Raw genomic sequence first — 12,034 nt, forward strand, 5'->3', positions numbered from 1 at the left:
CAGTGACTGCAATGCATTTCTCAGTGGCGATAACTCTCAACTTTATTAATACCTTAACCGGAGTATCTACACACGGTGTATTAGAAAATCTAGGACCAACAAATTGTACGTTTCTAACAGCTTTATCAAAAAAAAAAAAAATCGTAAAAATAGCATAATGTTTTCTCCAACAACAGAAACTCTTTCGAAAACGGGATATGAGTAATGTTTGCTGAAACAGCAAACGTTTTCTGCAGTTTTTAGATAAAGATAAGTTAAAAATGTCAAAAGTACTTTAAAAAATTTTAAAGGAAATTAACATACTACATTTCTTTCTAATTTTCTATACTTTGGCATTTTTTGAGTAGACAAAATAACCACTTGTAAGATATTTATGTCTGTAAACAAAAAATTAATAAGTAAAGCAAATCCTTTAATTGTCGATTACCATACGTTTCCATTTTCACCGCTGTCGAATACTTAAACACGTTTTACGCACACAAATCGTGTGAAAATATTTTATTAAATTAAAAAAAAAAATTGTTTATAATGGCGTCAATATTTAAGCTAAACAAGCTAAACAAGCCTTTTGTCGCGGTGACACGACAAAACCCAGTCAAAGATTAAAAGTAAAAAAATTGCCTGCAGCGAAACCAAATAAAATGCATCGAATCAAATTTGAGAAGAAAACCAGTAAGGAAAGGCAAAGTTGGGCGGTGCCGACTGAATAATACCCTTCACCTACCATTTAAATACAAAGTGGGAGCTATATTTAATTATGAACCAATTTTGATGGACCTTGGCGCATGTTTTCAGATGGGTTATTCAACAATCAAAATTCTAGCAAATATGTTCAAACTGTAATAACTATGGGAGCAATACTAAATTTGAAACGATTTCTAAGAAATTCACCAGTAACTTTAAGAGTCATAAGGAAGTCCTTGCTACCAAATTTCGAGGGAATCGATTAACATATTTTATTGCAATATTTCTCAAAATCGGACTAACATATCTATGGGAGCAACATCTAAATCTGAACCGATTTCGAGCAAACTTCTTATATATTGTGGTAGTTGTCGAAGAATGCGTTGTAAAAAATTTTGGCACAGTTGGTCATAGATGCGCTTGCGGTGGCTGTAGGAGTGAGAACCGGGCGATATATATATATATATATATATATATATATATATATGAGAGCTAAATCTGAAGCGATTTCCAGAAAATATCCCAGTAGTGTCGAGAGTCACAAGAAAATCCCTTCTGAACCGATATCCATATATGAACCGATTTTTTCCACTTTTAATAGGCTTCATCTCTTGGCCAAAAAAGATGTCTGTACCACATTTCAACACCATCGGACGAACCTTTACTTTGTACACAAATTAACATAGACAGACAAACAGACGGACATAGCTAAATCGAATCAGAAAATGATTCTGAGTCGATCCATATACATATCAATCGTGCACTTTCAACAAATTTTGTTACGCACCAAAACGGGCCCACATGCCACTGAAGGATTTGCAAACCCAGTTTGGAATCCTCCGGCAGGCAAAATTTTTTTTGTTATGTTTCTTGAAACTTATTTTAGAATATTTGGTTAAAAGAAATACACATACATACGTACGTAAATTTTATCTAACAAATGTTTAGAACGACAAATAGGTGATAGTGGTTTTGTTTTGCTAATGAATACTGTTGTTGTTGTTGCAATTTTAAAGTTCTATGTTGACTTCCAAAGCTAAAGGTTGTTGATAACAAATTTGTACACTGAAAAAAAACTTGCCCCAAAATTGGGAAAACTGCACTTTAAAGGGCGCACCCCCGATTTCTTTCATTTTCAAAATAATCTTCCAATTTTTTTGGTATCATTTGATACCTATATTGCCTTCGTTAACAAGGTGCAAACTTCTCCAAACCCCGTGGTCCTTCCCGAGGCCAATTCAAAAAATATTTGCCCCAAAATTTCGAAAACTGCACTTTAAAGGGCGCACCTCCGATTTTTTTCATTTTCAAAAAATTCTTGCAATGTCTTTGGGTATCATTTGATACCCATATTGCCTTCGTTAACAAGGTGCAAAATTCTCCAAACCCCATGGTCCTTCCCGAGTCCAATTTTTAGAAATGTTGTTGATACCCCCAAGGTGGGTTTTTGAACTCTAGGGAGGCCCAGGGACCTTTGCCCCCCAAAAAAAAAAACTTCGGATTCGTGTTCCTGGGGTCAACCTGCATCTACACACCAAAATTCAGCAAAATTGGAGGTGCGCCCTATAAAGTGCAGTTTTGCCCCAGAATTCAAAATTTTTTATTGGTAGGATTTTAGCAAATGAAAACGAGCCAAAGAACCAAAACTTTAAAACAAAGATATAATCTTTAAATTTAATTTCCTGCTTACTAACTGACGTTTTAAATTTTGATCGCTGCTTAATTCTTATTTTACTTTATAGGAGACTGACCAATTAAATATTATATTTTGCAAAATTCTGTTTTTTAACTTTGCATCTTAGCCCAAAAAAATGAACATTTACAGACGCTCCTATTTTTAAAGCTATTTTGCGTCTTTAACTACGTTTCACTGTTGTCTGGTCCCAAAGTCAATTTCCTAACTTTAAACGATACTTTGACCCTCATTTTAGATTTTTGTCTTTAACGACAAGACTCTTAGTTAAGGATTTATTAACCTACCATTTAAAATGAAAAAATCCTTAATATGAAGGAAAATGTTTTCACTAAAGTGAATGTTTCCTTAAAAGTTGGAAAATTGGTCATTCTTAAATAAAGTTTGCTAATCTTGGCTCGAAACTGTGAAATTGTGACTAACATTTTTTCAGTGTACTTTGAGGCTTTAAAGTTCAAATTAATTGGTTACAGGAAAGTCGAAAATTTTGTTGTGTTCCAACAAAAGCAGCTGTGTTTCAAATTTTGATTTTAACAAGTGGAATTCACAAACAAAATACACAGAAAAAATTAAAAACATGGTTCAATTTGAAGTGAATCGTAATAAATCTAGATCCACCGAATACTGCATTTGTTATCTTCCGTCATCAGCATCGTTTTCCAAGCCAATATAGTCACTATGGGGATAACAACATATTAAAATAAAATGATATTTATAAATACCACGTCTACCTTCTACAATGTCCTCCAATTTGTTTCGATTGGAATATATCTTTTTTATTGATTTTTTTGTCTACCCACGCCACTAGAATCTAGACATATATTTGACTCATTCTCATTACATTTGTATGAAAGAGGACACAACAGATCGCAGAAATAGATACTCATAATTTGTATTATTAAATAACAATTGAATTCGTGCAATTAAAAATATGTTTAACGTATTATTAAATCAATTAAGGTGTTATTTAACAACTTTTTTATAAGTCAATACCATGTTTAATCGGTCAAATTTAGGTATATATTTTTTCTGTGTATCCGACCTAAGTTTTAATGTGGTAATCATCGATTATTATGCTTAGCCACCTAAGCATGCGCTTCACGTTTCGACGATTTCGTCATAATTGTGAACAGTGTTGCCGTTTTTGGTAGGTTCCTACCGAAATTGGTAGGTTTTTATCCTCTTGGTAGGTTGGTAGGCTGATCTAAATTTTTGGGAGGATTTTCCAACATAGTAAATTACTAAAAAAAATCGCCGGGAATAACTCAAAACTAATTCACTTCATGTCGTTTCTGTGTACTACTCGTTAGGAGTGCAGAATAAAACGATGGATGTTGCTGTTATAAGGGGTCTCACTGATTCAATTTTCCGGAAAAAGGGTATGACTGTTAAGGGATCTCTTCTAGATTTTGTAAATCTGGGTGGAAAATGTGGGTTTTATGCGTTCAATGCCTTCCGTCGGAAAACAGACATATGTGGCAGCTGCACACAAAAATGGCCAAATCTGGTTCATACTCATGGTCTATTCAACTCAGTGAGACGGCGCAAATGGGTAGTAAAATTGGGAGATCGCTTTATCCAAACTCGGCACGGTTGTTCATTGAAATTGGGCTAGAAATACGACTTAAGATTTCTCATCGGGAGATCAGTATAAAGGGTTTTATATCGAGATGTAGACCATTTTTTAACTTAAGGCTGTGAGTGATTCCAACAAACAGACGAACGGATATGTCTATATCCTCTATGAATAACGACAATGTAGTATTTTGTAGAGTTTAAAAAGTATATAATGTAATTTGATGTGTTCAAAATGGTCAACTCTTCGGCGGTGGCTAAAAATATAAACATTTTTGGCTTGTAGAACATTTTTGGTCTGGTTTGGTAGGATTTTTATTACATTTTGGTAGGAAATAATTTTCTTGAGTGGCAACACTGATTGTGAACTGCACGCTTAATGTTGTTAACCTTCGTTTAATGATGACGTTAAATGCCCATCCTCACCGTTGAGATTTTCCAATCTTGGATGCCGCGAAGCATTGAAAATTGAATTTCATAGCAACCCTTAAATAAAAATGTATTTCATATATTTGTGCTCAAAGCCACCACTTTTCGTCACCCGTATTGGCATTAAAAGATTTGACTTACTATTTCTAGGTTCATTCTTTAGCCATTTTGCAAAACTGCCATTAGCCTTCAGATGGAGTGATGAATCTCGTTGCTTTGCGATCTCACAAGGGTTGTGTTACAATATTTGTTTTTACGATTGGCGATTGCTGTACCTTCATGTGCGTGAACGTAAATACTCGAATGGGTGTGTGTGCGTCTATTAACATACCCTACAAACATTTTCGATCACCAATTAACCTTCTAGATGAAGGTTATGATCGCGGGAGATAAGGATGGTGGAACCTCCGTGGTTAAAAAAAAAAAAATAACTCTTTGCAATTTGAAGTCTGAACAAAGAATAATTTTTATTTTTCATTTTAAATCTTAAAGAAAACTAAGTTACAATATAATAAATGATGATTAAAGTAAAAGCTAGATTTCTTGGAATTATACAATAAAAGTTACAAAACAATTTCTTATTAATTAGTTGGTGTTCTTATTGCTAACAATGATATTGGTTATATGAGACAAATATATTTATTGGTTATTCAGCGTTAATTATGACCTAAATCAATAGGTTAACGTTCTCGGTGGTTTTGGTGGAGATAATAAGGTGGGTGTCGTAACTGGTTTTGGTGGAGACAATAAGGTGGGTGTCGTAACTCCTCCCCCCTTAAGATAGAGCGACGGCCACAATGAAGATGTTGTGGTCGGAGTGATAGGCTGTGGAGGTGGAAAGTGGTGTTTGTACGTATTTTTTCGTTTAATGACAATGATGAGTATGGTAATGACTACTATTGTGCATACTAATGTTGTTGTTGTTGTGACTGAGTGAACTGTTGTAGTGGTTATTTCCAGGTTGCTAATTCTGTTGTTGGTTAGAAAGTTGAAATCCTCGAGTTTTTGAAGACTAAGTATTTCGATTGTGGAGTTTACGGAAATGTTGCTGTTTGGTAACGGGGGTATGTGGAGTTGATCCCAATATGCATCGGTATCATCGTGGTATGTTATACCATTTATTGAGACGTCACAGTTCTGGAAACGCACAAGGGCTGTGTCTTTTACTGTGAGAGTTTTGATACTGCAAGTAGAATTTATTAGTGTCTCTGGTGAGTGTATAAAAAGTATTAGGTTTTGTTCCACTTGTGTGATCGATTCCCTTTTTCCAACGTCACTAATTGGGCAATTTGCTTCTTTATTGTTTATTAAGTTTCCAATACATAACGAGTATTTGGTTTCTTCCTGTCGGATCGGTATACCGCAATAATATGTTCCTTCGATCGATGGGCAAAGTGTTTTGTGATGGTGTGTGGAATTTTCATTAAACAATATATATGGTTCTGTTATTATTAACTTAGTTATGTTTATTGGTAAAGGAATTATGTGGTATAGAAAATAGTCTTCTTCAGAGACATTCGGTACAAGAATATTAAAAATGATATTTGTTTCATTGTAGTAGGCTTGCATGCCTAGCATTTCATAAATATTTTCGATAGATCTGACTTCAATATTTTTTTGTTTTAATTTGACTTCTATGTTTTCGAGTTCTTCCGGGCTGAGGAGGAATCTTGAAATTATATTTAGTTTTGACAGAACTACTGCCTCAGCTATGTTTGTTAAGTGGTGTGTTAGAAGGTCGATATTGTAGTTTATCTGGTTGAGGTATTGTGTTTGTAATAGTATGTCCTCTTCCTGTTTTATTTTATTAGTTGTGCTCAACATGTATCTTTCTATTGTGTGCTGTTCGTTATTTATGTGGGATGTTATGTTATTGAATCTTTCAATCATTTTAAAGTTGATTGAATGTTCGTGTGAAAGTGTATATGTAACGTTGTTTAGGTTTGAGTAAATGTTTTCTATCTGTTGATTTATTGTTCTAGCGTCTTGGTCATCCATGTTACCCGTTATGAATTTAATCACCTAGTCCATTTATTAGCCCTCTTCTCTGTCTTTTAATTGGGTATAATGCTAAAAACTTGGTCTTTAATTCTGCAAGTTTTAGCTTAGTTATTCTTACGATGTTAGGTTCAAATATATGTTTCTCGAAAAGGTCAAGATTGTATTCTATAACGTCAATGTTTGTTTTGTAGTTTTCAAGATTAATGATGTGAATAAAGCTGTTGAGATTTGTGACGAATCTTGCGGGGCCTAAACGCAGTGGTAAAATGCTTTGGTGTGTTGGCAAGTTGTGTACCTCGATTATTTGTGCCTGAATTGAAGGAATTCTAAAAGTGAAAGATTAGTGTTAGTTTGTGTGAGAAGAGCGTGAGGGTAGTTCTGGTCAATGTTCTATCCCTAGTATATATTCATATTAATTTACTGAATTATTGTTTATTTGTTTATTTATGTACTAAACATGTAGTAATAGTATAGGACATTTCTTTTTCTTTTTGCAAAGGCTATAATAATTCTTGATACAATTAAAATTTTAGTTTTTATTTATTTATTTATTTATTTTTTTTTTTTTTTTTTTTTTTTTTTTTTTTTTTTATTTTTTATGTTGTTTCCTTAATCTACATTTATGTAATTTCTTTTGCCCTTTAGTAAGAATGGTAAATTTGCCATCTTTTTCAACTGTTTGCTTTGAATATCTAGGCGTCAATTTGTTTCTTCTTGATTCTTTCCTGAAAACGATTTGGCCATCAGTGACGTCTTCAGGATCCTCTCTAGAATCATTCAGGTTTTCGATTCTTGTCTTTGTTGTGTCTCGGACATGTTTTTGAATTTCGGGGTATAGTTCGTCAAGGAAAGTATTTAGTTTCGTTAAATAGTCATGTTCGTTTGAAAAATTTAATGTCTTCATGAATTTGTATGGTCGTCCAAAAAATAACTCGTAGGGTGTGTGTTTGGTCGTGGAATGAATAGCGTTATTGTACGTTATCAATGTTTCAGACAGTATTTCCTCGTGTTCTGTTGAGAATCCCTTTTCCTTTCTCTTAGATAGTATTAGTCTGTATATTTCAGTAAGTGTGGAGTGTAACCTTTCTACAGGTGAATTACTGCTAGTCTGTTGGAAAGATGTAAAGTGTAATTCTATTTGGAATTGTCTGCAGAAATCTTTGAAGATGTTTGCAACGAATTCGGAGCCTTGGTCACAGACAACCATTTTGGGTATACCAAAGGAACTAATAAAATTCTTGAATGCTTTAAGAACCGTAATACTATTCCTGCAACTAAGTGCGTATCCGCAAGCAAATTTGGAACATTTGTCTATGACAGTCAGTATTTGATTATTGTTAATACTGTAGAGATCGATATGAAGTATTTCCAGGGGTTTTAATGGTGTTTCTGGAACTAAAAATTTCAGTTTTGGGGGATTCCTATCATATTTAAAGGTCTTACACTTCTCGCAATGGTTCAGTGTTTTGGTGATCTTATCTTTCATATTTAAGAAATAATATTTCCTCTTAAGGTGAGACAATGTCTCATTTATGCCTCTATGATTCGATCGTTCGTGGTAGTCGCGAATTATTTCCTCTTGTTTCTCCTCAGTCATTATGTCCTCAAGAATTTCGGTACACCTAATGAGACGGAATGTCTTAGCTTGTGAAAAATATTTGGAATAAGTCAACTGTACTATTGCAAAGATTTCATCATTCGTGTAAATAGCCGTCTGCTTATTGGGGGGAAAGTATTCCTTAAATATGTCTAGCATGATTCCTTCGTTGAACTGCTCTCTACGCAAAATTCTCCTCTGTCTATTCCTAAAAATGTTCTCTATGGTCATGGGTGACCCTGTGCGATCCCTTTCGAAAATCACCTGTAGGTTGAATTCATTTAAAGGTCTCTCTGAAATGGGAATACCGTCATTCAAATTTTCGTCCGCGCTATGAATTGTGCTTGTGTTGTTGAAAAGTTCTTGTCTATTTTCTTCCAATGGTTCATTTATCTTTACTCGACTAAGAGCATCAGCGTTCGTGTTAAGCTTCCCTTTTTTATAGACAATCTCATAGTCGTATTCCTCCAATTTTAGTCGCCATCTAATCAATTTGGAGTTTGGTTCTTTCAGGTTCATTACCCAGGTGAGGGGTCTGTGATCTGTAAAAATTTTGAACTTTCTTCCAAAAAGGTACGGGCGGAAATACTTCACTGCCCAAACTATTGCCAGTAATTCCCTTTCTATTGTCGAATAATTGCATTCGCTCTGTGAGAGGGTGCGGCTCGCGAAACAAATTGGCTTGTCTCTACCTATATTACCCTGTGACAAAACAGCTCCCAATGCAATATTGCTAGCGTCTGTTGTGAGAATGAAGGGTTTAGTAAAGTCGGGATGCTGAAGGATGGGATTGTTCATCAGTAAATTTTTACATGTCTCAAATGCCTCGCTATACTTCTGGTCTATCTGGATGGTTGCTCCCTTTTTCAGGCATTGGGTGAGTGGTTTAGTGAGTTTGGCCAAATCTTTAATAAATTTGCGATAGTAACCCACGAGTCCAAGGAATGCCTTAATTTCCGTACGTGTCTTAGGTAATGGAAAATTTTTTATGGCATCGATCTTCGCCGGATTGGGTTTTATACCTTCAGAATTTATAATGTGCCCCAGGAAGGAGATCTCCTTTCTAAGAAACTCACATTTATCCATTTGGATCTTAAAATTGGCTTCCCTAAGTCTTCTGAATACCTGCGTTATACCCTCCAGGTGTTCTTGTAGTGAAGTGGAATATATGATTATATCATCTAGGTATACAAGGCATACCTTCCCTATGAGATCTTTTAGGATATTGTCCATTACCCGTTGGAAAGTGCTTGGGGCATTTTTTAGCCCGAAAGGCATTCTAGTAAACTCATAGTGCCCATTTTCCACGGTAAATGCCGTTTTCTGAATATGTCTAGGGTCCATCTCAATCTGGTGGAAACCGCTAGCTAGATCAAGGGTGGTGAAGTACATGCATCTGCCCAGTTTATCCAATATCTCATTTATATTTGGTATTGGATATCTGTCAGATATAGTCTTGTCGTTGACTTTTCTATAGTCTATCACCAATCTCCATTTCCTATTACCATGGATGTCTATCTTCTTAGGGACTATCCAGATTGGAGAGCTCCAGGGTGAGTAGCTATGTTGAATAATCCCTTGTTCTAACATCTTATTTATCTGAGTCTGAATCTCCTGCTTGTGCACGTATGGGTATCTGTACGACTTCGTGTATATGGGGATATCATCACTAGTGACTATCTTGTGTCTTATTTTACTTGTAAACGAAAGTGGCTCCCCTTCCCTATAAATAAGGTCACTGTATTCTGTACATACTTTTAAGAGTTTCTTTCGTTCTTCGCTATTAAGGTGACTTGTTCTCAATAAGTCGTTCAGGTGAGGTCCGGAAGGATGATCGAGTTCGTCCTCGCCATCATTACTAATTGCCAAGTTGAAATTATTCAGTTCTATAAAGTCGGTCTCGTCATACCGTCTCGCCACCAATGGGGCGTCTAACATAAATATCTGGTCTCCGTCAGATAAGTTTGTTATTTCGATAGAGCTGTACCCGTTCTCGACATTGTACAGACCAGAGCTAACGAAAAGCTTTGGTGCTAATTCAATGGGATTAATGTAGACAGTGCCATTCTGCTCATTGATAGGCAATTTTATCAGGGTTTTAGATTTAGCTTGAATTTCTTTAATTTCGGTAGATTGATTTGTCTTGAAACTGATATTGTTGACAGCGTTTCCGGTAATTAAGGTTCTATTCGCAAGGTCAATTTTGGCTTTGAGTAAAAGAAGTGCATCCATGCCCAAAAGTCCGTCGAAGAAATTATGAAATCTAAAAATGAGGAATTTAAGGGATCCTGTTTGGTTGAACTCTGGAAATATTGGCAGGTCTACCTGTTTATCTATTTGGTAACTTTTAAAGACAGTAGTAATAGTTACGGGGTCGCACTGAATTTGTTCCTTTGGCGAGACATATTCGGGGTTTATAAAAGAAGAGGATGCTCCCGTGTCTAGGAGAAATTTCAAAGGTTTGCCGCAAGGTAGAAGGATGGAAACGTATGGTAAGGTCGACGGGTGTTTAGTTGGATTTATGTAACCAATTGGCTGTTGGAGGCTGATCTGAAAAAATTTCCAGCGTCCTCAATATTGGTTGGCTCGTTATTATTGTGCCCGTTGTTGATAAATTCCTGCCGTCGGTGTAAGTTTTGATTTTCTACGAAATTGTTTGGGTCGTTGTCTAGGTACTTATCTAGCTGCCGATAATTGTTGGATGTGGTTGTCTCATGGAAATTCAGATTTGGATTAAATCTAGTCTGTTGGCTAGGACTCGCTTTTATTCTTGGTAAGTCGTGGTTCAAATGCCTGGGCTCATAAGGTTGGTATCTCGAGCTGTTTGGAAGATACTGATTCCTGTTTCTATTAAAATGGACCTGAGGGGTGAAATTTCGGTCGAACTGGTTTGATTGGGGTCGCTTGTCCACTGGAGGCAAGTGTCTAGTATTCCCGTAATCCTGATTTCGTTGCCAATTCTGATTGCGATTCCTGTTCTGTTGAAAACGGTTCTCATACGGTCTGTACTGTGTATGGTATCCGACCCTATTTGTCTGTGGTGCCCTCTGGTATGATATATTCTGCTCCTTGACACAACAAGATAATGCCTCAGCCAGTGAACGCGGTTGCATCGCTCTTACCCTAGATCCAAGTGGTTCATTTAGGCCACTAAGGAAAGAGTTTAAACACATCTCGGAATAGAGGGATTTCTTTGCGTTTATTACTCCAGGGTCTTTTTCATGAATAAGTATGTTATTACAAAGAGAAGATTGAATTTCTATAATCTCTCCGTAGAATGGCTCGATAGCCTTATTATACTGCCTGACATTGTGTAAGTCTCTTATTAGGGATGTCTCAGTCCGTTTGTCTGAGTAGTGAAGTATGAGGTTATTCTTTATGTCATCCCAAATGAGTGGAGTTCCGTACATATTGAGGACCTCATTGGCCTGTCCCTCAATTTTGTTTCGTATGGCCCTTAGTAAAATCTGGCCATACGGAGTGTTGTCCGTGCCACGTATATATAATAGGATCTCCTCAACGTTATTGAGGAATTCGTACAGGAGTTTTTGGTTTCCGTCGAATTTAGGCAAATCCTTAATCGCGTCGGGGATTCTCAGTGAGTTGAAAATCTCGACCTGATTGGTTGCCGGGCCTTGAGTTGGTTGCGTCGATTGATTCATTTGATCTAAAATGGAACACGAGCTACCTTCAAAAGTGGTCAAATCACCTCCGTCAATAGTACTGTTAGAATTTGTGAGGGTCTGGTTACTTTTGTCAATACCTTCGTCCGGATCCTCTGCGAGGGATTCACTGTCTCTTCCGGCGATGGAGGTTAGGCTAGTAAATTTTCTCAATTTATAAGGGATAAATCGAAGTTTCTGTTTCTGATTCTTTTTGTCGGGCATAAGTACCGATATTTCTTGATTTCACAATTTGTTCGCTTATATATATTCGAGAGAGAGGGGAAAAAAAAACTTATATTTTGTCTATCTCTTCTTCTATCTAATAGAAGAAATTTGTGGACTATTGAGTAGTGGGTGCCACTATACAGATATTCCTTCTGTACTCCTGTC

General features: G+C 36.1%; 2 protein-coding genes and 1 long non-coding RNA gene across 7 annotated transcripts in view; 1 reads left to right on the top strand and 2 right to left on the bottom strand.

Moving 5' to 3' along the window:
- The window catches only part of LOC106089717 (zinc finger MIZ domain-containing protein 2), an 82,359-nt gene that overhangs the window by 25,440 nt on the left and 44,885 nt on the right, over positions 1-12,034 (top strand). The window lies entirely within an intron of this gene.
- The window catches only part of LOC106089719 (uncharacterized), a 51,448-nt gene that overhangs the window by 17,270 nt on the left and 22,144 nt on the right, over positions 1-12,034 (bottom strand). The window lies entirely within an intron of this gene.
- On the bottom strand, positions 4,907-6,394 carry LOC131994229 (uncharacterized). Its single transcript, XM_059360823.1, has 2 exons — positions 5,291-6,394; positions 4,907-5,206 (listed from the first exon to the last, which is right to left on the bottom strand). The coding sequence occupies exons 1-2, from the start codon at positions 6,377-6,379 to the stop codon at positions 5,054-5,056; spliced, it is 1,242 nt and encodes a 413-aa protein (XP_059216806.1). The 5' UTR covers positions 6,380-6,394; the 3' UTR covers positions 4,907-5,053.

Source organism: Stomoxys calcitrans, chromosome 1 (genome assembly GCF_963082655.1).
Source record: "Stomoxys calcitrans chromosome 1, idStoCalc2.1, whole genome shotgun sequence".
NCBI classification, from domain to species: Eukaryota; Metazoa; Arthropoda; class Insecta; order Diptera; family Muscidae; genus Stomoxys; species Stomoxys calcitrans.

Excerpts from the sequence above, each read along its gene's own strand:
- LOC131994229 (XM_059360823.1), bottom strand. The coding sequence starts at position 6,379 with ATGGATGACCAAGACGCTAGAACAATAAATCAACAGATAGAAAACATT. Across the intron at positions 5,207-5,290 it reads TCACAACAACAACAACATTA|CCTATCACTCCGACCACAAC; the intron begins GTATGCACAATA and ends CCACCTCCACAG.